The sequence below is a fragment of the Erpetoichthys calabaricus genome, chromosome 1, assembly GCF_900747795.2.
Source record: "Erpetoichthys calabaricus chromosome 1, fErpCal1.3, whole genome shotgun sequence".
Classification (NCBI taxonomy): Eukaryota; Metazoa; Chordata; class Cladistia; order Polypteriformes; family Polypteridae; genus Erpetoichthys; species Erpetoichthys calabaricus.
In genome coordinates, this window is record NC_041394.2 from 244,316,959 (window position 1) to 244,329,367 (window position 12,409).

General features: G+C 33.8%; 1 protein-coding gene across 2 annotated transcripts in view; it reads right to left on the minus strand.

Moving 5' to 3' along the window:
• Positions 1-2,314: 2,314 nt before the first annotated feature.
• The window catches only part of nr2c1 (nuclear receptor subfamily 2, group C, member 1), a 42,270-nt gene continuing 32,175 nt past the window's right edge, over positions 2,315-12,409 (minus strand). For both annotated transcript variants that reach the window (XM_028813382.2, XM_028813390.2), the window contains 5 exons: positions 12,267-12,388; positions 9,087-9,226; positions 7,070-7,207; positions 4,542-4,647; positions 2,315-2,627 (listed from right to left, as the gene is read on the minus strand). In XM_028813382.2, the coding sequence (XP_028669215.2) occupies positions 2,453-2,627; positions 4,542-4,647; positions 7,070-7,207; positions 9,087-9,226; positions 12,267-12,388 (681 nt within the window). In that variant the 3' untranslated portion in view covers positions 2,315-2,452. The remainder of the gene's footprint in view (positions 2,628-4,541; positions 4,648-7,069; positions 7,208-9,086; positions 9,227-12,266; positions 12,389-12,409) is intronic.

Consider the following 12,409-nt stretch of genomic DNA (forward strand, 5'->3'; position numbering starts at 1 on the left):
AAAAATATAATCCCACAGTAAACCACGGAAGTGGTTAATAACAGCTTTGGTCTCAATTTTTAGAAATTTTCTTTTCTGCTTGTGCGCTGCTTCAATTCTCTAGCATCACATTTGTTATATAGTAGAATTTACAGTTGTAGACACAAACATTTCAAAATACAGGTGGAATATCATTTAGCTGATGATTAAAACATGGCAATTTGGAATTGCATTTGTATAAACATATAGTGAGAACAAAATGAGTAAATGTATAACAAGCTTTCTAATGTTAATTTTTTCTTGAAATTTATGAGAAAGATTTAATAAATGACCTGATAATATTCCTGTTAAATAGATTTGGTATTGATGTTACATTTACTGCTATTTACCTTTGTTTTGTTATTCATAGATTGCACGCAATTGGAAGTTTGGATGTTATGCTGTATGCTGGATAACCGATCTTTAACTTTATATAGTGTACTGCTGATCCACAAAAGATTCAGGGTTTCTTGATTAAGGACAAACACAGTTGCTGTTTGCACAATGTTTGAAGGAGATAACGTTTTTAGTTTCGTACTAGCTATTTTTCTAAATAAATTGAAAAATATATTATACATTTTCTTATGAATATGCACTATTCACAATATAGTTTGTACCATTTAAAACAATAACCAAGAACCCAAAATTTAGGTATGTGCAGAGTATATAGAGTGTGTGTTTTGTACAAGCAAAGAAGGAATACCCAAAGGAAAAATATAGAACAATATACGTACAAATTTGCTTAGTGATAGTACACATCCTAGATTTAGCTATTGTGCACTGACAGAGGTGTATGCCGCTTGTGCTCTAGTCACCTGTCTATTTACTGAACCCACTTTTTCCAACACAAATAAGGTCAGCCTGTCCATTTAGCAGCTGGTTCAAGGCAGACATCAATCCAGGACAAGATGACAGCTGACAGGGCCCGTCCACCACTGCCTGTGTCCGTACTAATAACACTTAGCCAGTTTACAGCGGCAAATAACTGTAGAGCTGTAGATGTTTGCGAGAAAACCGGTGACTGCTTGGGACAAACATGCAAATACCATACAGAAGCAACCCAAGTTGGAAATGGAACTGGGGTCTAAGTGCTGGCAGGCAGAAATTCTGCTTGTGGCTCACATACAGTATATATGCATAAATATCACAGAATAAAAATTTGTTGCAAGAGTTTAGTAAATATACACTTTATCTTATCTATATGTGTACACATATACACGAACATACATAAACAGCTGACATGGTGGAGCTGCTGCTTCTTGGAGTCAACATTCTTGGTTCAATTACTATGTCCAGGCATCATCTGGGTGGAGTGTCCATGTTCTCCGTGTATCTCTTTGGGCTTTCCTGCAGGGACTTCATGCTTTTCTCCCACATCACCAAGAATAATATGCAGGTTAAGCTAACTGACAAAAAAAAATGGCCTTTGTACAATTGCAGTGTGGGTTTTGCACCATGCGCTAATGGAATAGCTGTGTGATGGCATGGAGTTTCATGCAACAAAAGAACACCTCTGGGAGCAACTTGCACACCCGCAGCAAGCTGAAGGGCAGCAGGACTGAGAACCCCAGGCTAAGGTTCACAATGAGCCACCCTGCATAAATGGCTTGGAAACCAGCTCCTACAGATACTTTTTCAAGACCCCGTTGTATATACATACATATGTATGTATACACACATATACAAAACATGTTTATTTTCTGTTACATTATTGTTTTCATAAATCTTACAACTAATAATATTCAAACTGTTCTTATGCATTCCATTTTTATTTTACTACACTGGATACCAGATAAGTTCCCCCAAAAAAGCTATGTAAACTTGCATCTATTATAAGTGTATAATCCCTAACACTGGAAGAAGAAGAAATTTTGACAGAAAGGGAACAATGTCTCCCATGCATCTTTATATCATTAACTTTCAACCTTTAGAAAGCAATGGCTGCTTTTAAGTTTTTTAATATTGACTTCTGCAAAAAAAAAAAAAAAAATTATTTATTATATATATATATATATATATATATATATATATATATATATATATATATATATATATATATAATTCAAATACATAGAGAAATATGTACTGTATCTACATACATACATTCATACATACATACATTTCCTGTATTAACAGTGGATGTATGTGTAAACACAAATACATGTTGCGATAACCATTATTAAGACAGTGGGCAAAGTCATAAATGATAGTTTATAGACACCGAAAACTGCCAAGTCATTTGCTATATTAGCACAAAAATACTGTACATAGACTTTGAAGAATAAAAAAGAATCCATAAAAGGTAAAATCCAGATTTATTGTTCACGATTACTTTGTTTTGCAGTAAGATTGCCTGATTGAAATTGCTTTGAGTTGCTACAGGTCTGTACAAAAGTTATTTGTGTTACTATTCTCCTCATGCCATTTGTTCAGTTCAACCAGAGGAGCCGATTATCTGGCTGTTGTAGTCCGCAGTTTCCATTTTCAGGATGTAAGGGATGATACTGTCAATCTGCACATTTCCAATGAGGCCAGCAAAAAACAATTCTTCTGTAATGGCAGCACTCATCAGTCTCAAAGCTGGTAGCCTCAGAAGCAACCTTGACAGCCTTTAAAAAGACATTAAGATAACATTACTGATAATGGAAGAAAATATGCTTTTAGTACTAATAATAAACTAACTATTAAAGTCAGGCTTGAGTTTTTGCATATTCAAGGAGAGGAAAACCATACACGTATAAAAATAAAATCCAACTTGCAGAAGGTAACAACATAAAATAATCACAAATTAATATGATACCCTTCAAACAATCTGACTTTATATAGGTCTTTCTATTCAGTTACTATGGAGTTACTGTATAGTCACAGTAACCTTTTTAGGTGTATGTCCATATATTGTTCGAAGCACCTATTGCAAAAGCCCATGTCTGTCAGTCAGCCCATCTGTTTTCATGTAACAACTCACCAATGCCCAAAAAAACATTTATGTTGAGATGTGGCACAATTATTCTTAAGGGAAATTCATAGAGACAACTCAGTTTTCATTCTTATATCACAAAACATTGTATTGAATTTGCAAATTCGTCCATCTTAAAATGGAGAAACATTCTGTGCAACTTCATCTAGGAATTGGTTTACTACTTCACTTTGACCTTGACAATGGTTACTTGAACTTGCATACTTTGTATACTTTCTTCTTTTACTCATTTGACAGCTACTTGGATGCCCAATGCAAGTGAGATAGTGACAGCGGGGCCAGTGCTTGCACAGGCACACAAACAGCTCACATAGCAGTGCCCTTCTCCTGCCATTTTAAGTCAGCTAACTAAAAGAGTACAAAAGAATTCACATCTCTAGAAATAAATGGAAGGGGAATCAATTATTGTTGAGAACCAACATTCTCAACCTGCAAAAAAATGGCGTGTGAACTAATTATTAACACAGAAAAGGCGCAACTACCCTAACAGATATATTTAAAATAGACAGATTTAAAAATGGACAGTGGCATCAGGCGGTGGGAGTCTTCAATGACTTTAAAGCCTGATCTTTCAGTCTCGGATATACACAAACAAAAGCAAAACCTTCTTGCCCATTGTGTACCATTTATATTCCTGTTGTTTCTTTTCAAAAGTTTTTTCTTATTTATGTACTTTTAAAAGATTACTGAGTTTTAAGTAATATTAACAGCTTGATGGGGAACTTATTTCAGTTTGTTTTCTCCTTTCATACAGTAATATTGATACTGATTATATGCCAGTACTTGTCATTTTATATTAATAGATATTTCTCAATTGCTAATTATTGGATATTACTCTATTGGGTATACTGTCAAAAATGTTATTTTTAATTAAACTTGAACAACAATTAGTCCCCTCTACTACTAATACACATATATTATGCCATTTTCGCATCACTTGGATTGCAGTCTCATGTGTATGAAGGCTGTTGAGCCACCACTGCTAATTCCAATGTAAAGTGCTATTACAAAGCACATATTTATTGTAGTTTACTAATGCATTGACTATTGCATTCTATTATATTTATTACTACTGAATATGGCTCATTGTTACAAATCTACTTAATAAACAAAAATGTAATAACTGACTCTTGGGTGAAGTAAATATAAATGTGAAATGCTCCAATTTGCATAGTATGCACCTTAATGTTACACCATATGTACATTGCCTAACTTGTTTAACTATACACAAGGATACTCACCAATACACACCAGTCAGTATTCTCACACCCACATGAGACTTTTCACAATTTGGAACTCCAGAGTAGGAAAGAGACCACCCTTGATCAAAATGCTTTGTTCCAGTACCTATGCTATGTGAGGAGGGTATACCAACCATATCTAGCTCAACAAACTCCAAACTCTAGTTGACAACTCACTGACTGAACACTGGAATAAGCATGTTTCTTTCACATTTTGATAACACTCCTTGTTCCTTCACAAGTGGGCTGCACAGGCCTAGTAATTCATAGAGTAATAAGATGCATAGTATATAGTTTGCTTTTACCGGTATGTGTCCTCTGGATAATTCCTTATGATGTAATCCTGCAGTTCCATGTAAGCTTTCTCCTGAAATCTTTCAATCTGTAGAGGATTATCTATTCCTGGATGATCTAAAAATTTCATAAAAAAGTTCATTTAATCATGTACGCAAAAGACATGCATCAAACTGTAGGTTAGTAACTGAATTTCTGTATTATTAGCCAACACATTTACAATGTTCTCAATTCGAAGTAAAACCTTTTTTGTATGTCATCCTAAAATTAATTAAGCTTTGAAATCAGGGCTTAAAATCAATAAAAAGGATATACAAAAACAATCAAAAAAACAAGGCAACACTAATGGTACTGATTAATAAGCAATCTAAATTCATCACATTTTTGTACCTAATAAGTAATACTCAACACAGTATAATTCGTGCTTTTGGGATTTGGTTGATTTGTACATTTTAAAAGAGAGAAACAATGTTGGAAACAGACAGCCTTCAAATGAATTTTCTTTGCCTTTCTGAACCAAAACAGTGTAATAATGTGAAGTACTTCCAGCCCTACCCACTACAAACAGCTTTGTGTTAGTTTATATCAAGTGTCAGAGGTCATGGAGCATGTTTAAAATACAAGATGCTACCTACTACAAAAGCACTGTATTATTATTATTATTATTATAATAACAGTATATGTTGATACAAACCCTAATCTGATTTTCTTTTAAGCCATGCATGGTGTCAGCAGCATGATAAATTTGTCTTTCATGACATTCTGCATTATCTTTTGTAATATAGTATAGACCAGGTGTGGACTTGTCATTGCAACATTCTTGCCTGCAGTGTTTCCCCGTGTCTGCTTTACTGTCCAATGTTAATCTGTATTATTAGGCCAATGCAAAACTATTAATACTCTTCTTTTAAGGAAGACATGCAAAGAAACAAAATAGTACATTAACAACTAACACATGCCTTTGATACAGAAAATGATAAACCATGATAACAACACTATATATTTCTCAGTATGGATATGCAACAGACAGCCCTTGCTTAAAACATCTAAACAGCATGTCTTTTCACAGCTAATATGACTTATTTAAAAACTCCAGCCAGGGTTTTAACTCCCTCAAAAATCATAGGATCTTTTTTAACAAAATTGCTGAAAATATCTCAGATTTATAAGCAAAAGGTGAAGCACATATTGGTAGTATCACAAACAGTGAAATTCCTATTTCTCTTCCAATTTCTCACCATAATGCTGCACAATGCATCACAGAGCTGCTGCAAGAAGGAGTGGAAAGTTTCCAGCTATCGTCATCCTTCTGATTTTTTTTTTTTTAATTTTCATCCTCTGGAATTTTTATTTATTTATTTCAACTTACAACTCAAATTCCAAAAAACTTGGGACACTGTGTAAAATGTAAACAAAAACAGAATGCAATGATTTGTAAATCTCATAAGCCCATCTTTTATTCATAATAGAACATAAAAAACATCAAATTTTGAAAGTGAGACATTTTACTATTTTATGAAAAATATTAGCTCATTTTGAATTTGCCGGCAGCAACACGTCTCAAAAAAGTTGTCACGGGGCAACAAAAGACTGGAAAGGTAAGTGGTACTAAAAAGAAACAGCTGAAGAAACATTTTGCAACTAAACTGGTCAACTGTCAACAGGTCAGTAACATGGTTGGGTATAAAGAGAGAATCTCAGAGAGGCAAAGTCTCTCAGAAGTAAAGATGGGCAGAGGCTCACCAATCTGCAAAAAATGGAGTCTACAAATTGTGGAACAATTTCAAAGTAATGTTCTTTAACATAAAATTGCGAAGACTTTGAATATCTCATCATCTACAGTACATAATATCTCCAAAGGATTCGAAAATCTGGAGAAATCTGCGCAAGGGACAAGGCCCTTCAAAATGACCTTATTTGTATCTTAAAACTGTAAATTTTCTCAGTATAAACATTTGATATGTTTTATATCTTCTATTGTTAAAAAAATATGGGTTTATGAGATTTGAAAATCATTGCATTCTGTTTTAATTTACATTTTAAACAGCGTCCCAACTTTTTTGGAATTGGGATTGTAAAAGTGCCAAATCATGAAAACATGTAAAAGTTATTCCAATAGAAAAAAAACAAGAACAAACATTCAAACCACAGGAGAGGTAATGCCAAAATTATACTCTGAATAAAATGCGGAATGTGTTTAGAATCTGGCAGTGGTCACTGCAATGTGCAATTTGGTAGATCATTTAAAAAGTGTTAAAAAGTTTGCTTTCATTTGATTAAAATAATTAATTTTACTATTCCAAAATATGTTTGAAAGACAGGCTTGAAATGAATAACCCAAAGGAGATTTGTAAGTGGGGAATGCCATGTAATAAGCAATCAACCGAAGTTTTGTTAAAGAAGCAAGTTCACTAAATAGACTGACAGATTCATAATGATATTCATGAGAGAAACAATAATGGCAAGTTTCTGTAAGACTTTTATAGAGACATAATGTATAACTTTATAGGAGTGTTTATTATCCTATACCGTCTCTTACCTGGGCTAAAAAGGACAATGGCTTTTAAATATGCATACTCATAGGCATCAAGAGACAATCTGGCCATACTGTTGCAAAATTCTTGCATCTTCCAAATGTGTTCCATTACAAGTTTAACTCTCTCTGCTGATAATTTGTCTATCAAAAAAATAGTACAGCAAATTAGACAAAATACAGAGCTAAAGGAAAAGTAAAATGAGTTCTGACCCCTTAAAATAGATATTTAAAGGTGGAATAATGGAGCTTCATGAGATCTTATTGTTTTCTCAAATCTTCCAAACTGAGTTTCTAGATTGCAACTCTGTTGCTTGAAACAATTCTTCATTTTTACATATCAGCAAAGTCTTTTAAGTGAACATACAATTGTTATTCTTGTCCATAGTCAAATTAACATTAATGATATCTCAAAATGAATTTCAGATTTCATAATATGCAGTTCACCTTTTGAGATATAGGAGATATAAATACATTGCTTTAAATTTTAAGATATCTGTAATATATTTTGAGATATAGCATTTGCATTTCAACATATCTAGTATGCATTTTGAGATCTCAAATTCGTTTAAATATATACTGTATCTTTAACTCATTTTCTGTACAATTTCATATATTCTTTGAATGGGACTGTGTTTATTTTAAAATATTCCAAAATGTGCATGAAGGGATATCTGGAAGTGAATTTCACATATCTGAGAATGAACAGAAAGCTGTTTTGAGATATCCGTAAATGCATTTGAGACATCTTTAACTGTATTTCAGGTATCTGAAAATGATATTTAGATATCTTGAAACAGTTTATTGTCTTTTTAAAGATACCAAAATATTTAGATATATTGATATATATTTTGAGATATATTTAACTACATTAACTACAATAAACATAGTAAACGTCATTAAAAATAACAACTCTTGTAAATCTTTTTAAATATTTAGCAAACAATAGATAGAAACTCTTCTAATGAATTGGAATTTCAATTAAAAAAAAAAGAAAAACTAGAACTACGGCCTGACTGTCATTCTTAGTAACTGAAAAAAGATTAAATATCAATATTAACTAAGCTTTCAAATGTTAGAGGTAGGTTCTTTTTTAAAAATAACATTTCAGTTCTAAGTCCTTCTCTGACCCCACCGGTACACAGTGCTGACAGATGTTTTGGTGCTGAAGTAGCCAATGGAGGGAATTTGACTATATTGCTTGTTTAGTAACAGAAAACACTGTCTAATCTCTAGATATTAGGTTCAGATATGTAGGTTTGCACTACACATTCAGGTTTGCGGTTATTTGTACATAGCAAAATGGAAGTGTTGTTTGCATGTCTTCTCAGAATAAAGATAGCAACACAGTACCAAGAAAAGACACACACAGACTATACTATATGCTTTTTCATATTATTAATATGTTAACTTTTTTTTTTTGGCTTATGAGGCATACATAGTTACTTAAAACATGCACGTGAAAACTGCTGCTTTTACAAAGGTGACACTTGAAAACACAGCCCTTCACATACACACACACACACACACACACACACACACACACACACACACACACAAGTGACTTCAAAAAGAAAGTATTCTGATATTTTATCCTACTTTTGTCATGAATTGTTAGAGGAGTTTTAGAAACACAGCACACAAAATACATTAATATTTATACTTTAGTCACTTCAGGTTGCCTTGTATTAATAAGGCCTTTAAAATATAAACTGTGCCAAAATACAGGATATCATGAAGTTTCCTTTTCTTGTTTCTTAGTATTTGCCATGTTTAGATAAAACTGAAGACCATGTCATTTACTTGTTTGTTCTATCTGAAGCTCAAACTACAACTTAATGTATGAATGATACATTATAAATCACAAATATACTGAACTTCTTGAATGAACATATGAAAATCAGTCTAGCTCCATCTTTTTTCCCCCCAAAAGATAATTTTTGTAAGTTACTTGTGCAAATGACAAAAATAAGAAGTGTACAAAAAAATTACACTTTAAATATATCTCTTAAAATCCTCTTACCTTGTTGCAAGCTGTTTTGCAGATGATTAATAATTGCAGTTAGAATTGTCGCTACATTCATTACTTGAGAACACTGAGCCAAGCCAAGTGCAAAAAGCTCATTCCAGCAAGCCTTTACTAAAGTTATGTCTTGGTCATGCCTGTTAATAAAAATAAACAATATCGAAATTGAATTTTAACACATTTAAAATGAAATGGGGAAATATTGGTAATATATAATAAGCTAAAATATAAAAACAGAAAATGTTATTATATCCCTATTGAAATTATAGCAACCAGCATAAACCTTAAACATATCATTTTATTACTTGGTTCCTCACAAAGTTTGACCATGCTTGAATTCACTGAGCTCCTGAGAGCGACCCATTCTTTCACAAATGTTTGTAGAAGCAGGCTGCATGCCTAGGTGCTTGATTTTATACACCTGTGGCCATGGATGTGATTGGAACACCTGAATTCAAAGATTTGGAGGGGCATCTTAATACTTTTGGCAATATAATGTGTATATAAATAATGCAAAATTGGCTGACTCATTCTCTCAGTATCTAAGTGGTGTAAAGCACATCGCCACTGGACTCTAGAACAGTGGAGACTCACTCCTCAACAAAAATACTTTTCCCCCATTTAGTACATCTAAGTCAGTAGGTATCCACTTAGAAAGGATATTTCGATATATTAATATTTAGGGGTAAAAAATATCCCTACATTAAAAAAACTTAAAATACCTCAAAAATGCCTTGACATATTTGATTGATACTGGGTTATGTTATACACAAAAAAAATTAGCCAATGTGTTTTTTTTATTATTTCTGTATTTGGGCACACATTTTTTTGCTTTAGCTGTGATTGTGCAGAGAAATTGGATGTGCAGTTCATGCAAATGAATTCCCCAAGCAGTGCAGCGCCACTGTAAAAACTCACGCTGTAATCATGCAGAGAAATGGGGCTGGCAGTGATTGAAAAGAAGCAGCTGCCCTGCACAAAAAAAAGAGATGAAGTGGCGAGCCATGTGGAAAGTGAGACGTGAAGTAGACCAAGAAAAATTAGATTAAACTCAAAAGATGTGGTTAGCAAGTAGCCTTCTGGAATGCACACAGTACTCCCTATTCTGTTAGCTTCTTCTTACTCCTCTTAGTGCTATATAAAATACGTACAAATTCATGCCAGACTGGATTGTTTAGCGCTCCTGTGTACATCAATTGGGGTTGAGGTGGGGGCAGGGTGGTGTGGCGGGCTGATGGTAAAATACACGTAATATTGTGGAGTTCTAGGGTGTTTTCTTTGAGGTCAGACCACAATGTGTTGCTACACCCCAGTTCACAAAGCACACTCGGGAAAGTGCCAGCACAACAGCCCACTTCAAGAAGAATTGAACAATGTACATAGTTGGTGGTATCATTTCTTTTCACCTGTTCTCTTCTGTACAATGCTCATAATGTTCAATTCATTCCACTGGCCACTTAAATTTGCTGCCTGTAAATTTTAATGTTGTATATATTACATTATAGGAATGCATGCTTCAGTGTATATTGCTGTTTATTGTTTGGTAATGCCCCATTAGCCTCCACTGTAAAGTGCCAGTCAGAGCAAGATTTTTTTTTAATTTATACAAAATACTTAACTTCAGAAAACAATTTTGCTTGGCAAATGCATATATACTATGTTTGTGAACAAATAACTTCAACTTGAAAAAAAAAATCAAACTTATCCTTTAAAGCAGGCATAGAAAATGTTAAGGTATGTTATGTTTAAGAGTAAGGAGTGCCAGTAGACTAATAAAAAAAAAAAAAAATAAATAAATATTATGGTTCAACGACTGGCAAATGCGGCAACACGCTATATCAGTGCATGCTTACAACCTTATATACAGGAAAGTACTCAGTTATTTACATAGTACTCCTGATGCATCCAATTAACCCTCGTAACTATAACTAAGGCCCATTATATTATATTCCTAAGCTATAACAGAATCAGAAGACTAGTTTCTTACAGAAGTTTGTGTGTGTGTGTATCTCTTTTTCACATTTATCATACCAAATAATTATCCAAAAAAATCCTACTCTTTATAGTTTATTTCATAAAATGTCTACTTTATTTTCAAGTAATGTGGCAAAATGCTACTCTGCCACCATTTATGATTTAGAGTTTAAAAACCATGTGATTTTGCCACAGAAACTGAATTTTGAGAGCTAGATTAGTTATTGTTAGAATGGTACCAAACTCTAATGGATATACAAGTGACTTAAAAAATATGCAGTTGTTGGGTATCTACATGTATCCTTCAGAGAAAGAGAATGAGCAACCAAGGCATAGCTGCAATGCCCAACATGACAAAAAACAGCAAAGAAACAAGTAAAAACAGCTTAACAAAGAAGAAAATGGTGGAGTGGTTAACATGATCTTCCTTTATACAAAATGGCACCCGTGGCATGTGTGATGCACACAATAACTAATACCACATCAAAAAAAAACACAAAACACACTAACATGTCCAATGCCATTTTAAGTGCAGTTTGCAGCATGCACCAGGAAAAAAAAAGTGAAAAATGGTATAAATAAGCACTAAAAAGAAGAAATAAAGAAATCATGACAGTTATTAAGTTGGATTAGGAGTAAAAGCAGCTTTTCCAAAAGGTTTTCTAAATAATGACTATGCAAATTTTATCCTAGTGGTCTGGCAAGGTGTGTATATACTGTATATATTAGTTATATATATATATATATATATATATATATAGTTACACTTCTGAACTCTTTTGAGAACCTCCCCAAAGGGACGACACGCAGAGAAGTGACTGCCACATCTGTTGAGGGCTGCTTATCTGTTGCCGAGGCAACTGCAGATTTGCAGGCCCACAGAAACAACTACAAGCTGACCGCTGCCATGCACAAAGCGCCGGTCACCCAATGGGTGATGCAGGGAACATTATAATTTGGACACTGACCTGGCCCGGCCCTGCCTGTTTGCAGTGTCATTGTATAGTAGAGTGGTAGATCCCGCTACAATAAAAAACCTTGCTGTACCTGTTTCAAGTTGAATAAAGCTGGTTTTGCTAAAGTACCAAGACTCAGCCTCGTCTTTGGTGTGCAAGACTCACGCTGTATACAAGAAACGTTTGAAATAAAAGAAAAAAATAAACACAATTACAAAATATATTTTAAAAACTCTGAATAACTGACCCCAGTGCTTGAAATGCAGGAATTGATCGAGCCCAGTGCATAGAGAGGAACAGTAGTCTTGAAGCAGACTCACAGATATAGTGTACATTAAGGTACTCTGGCATTGGTGAAGGCATTGTAAGCTGTAAAAATACACAAAAGCC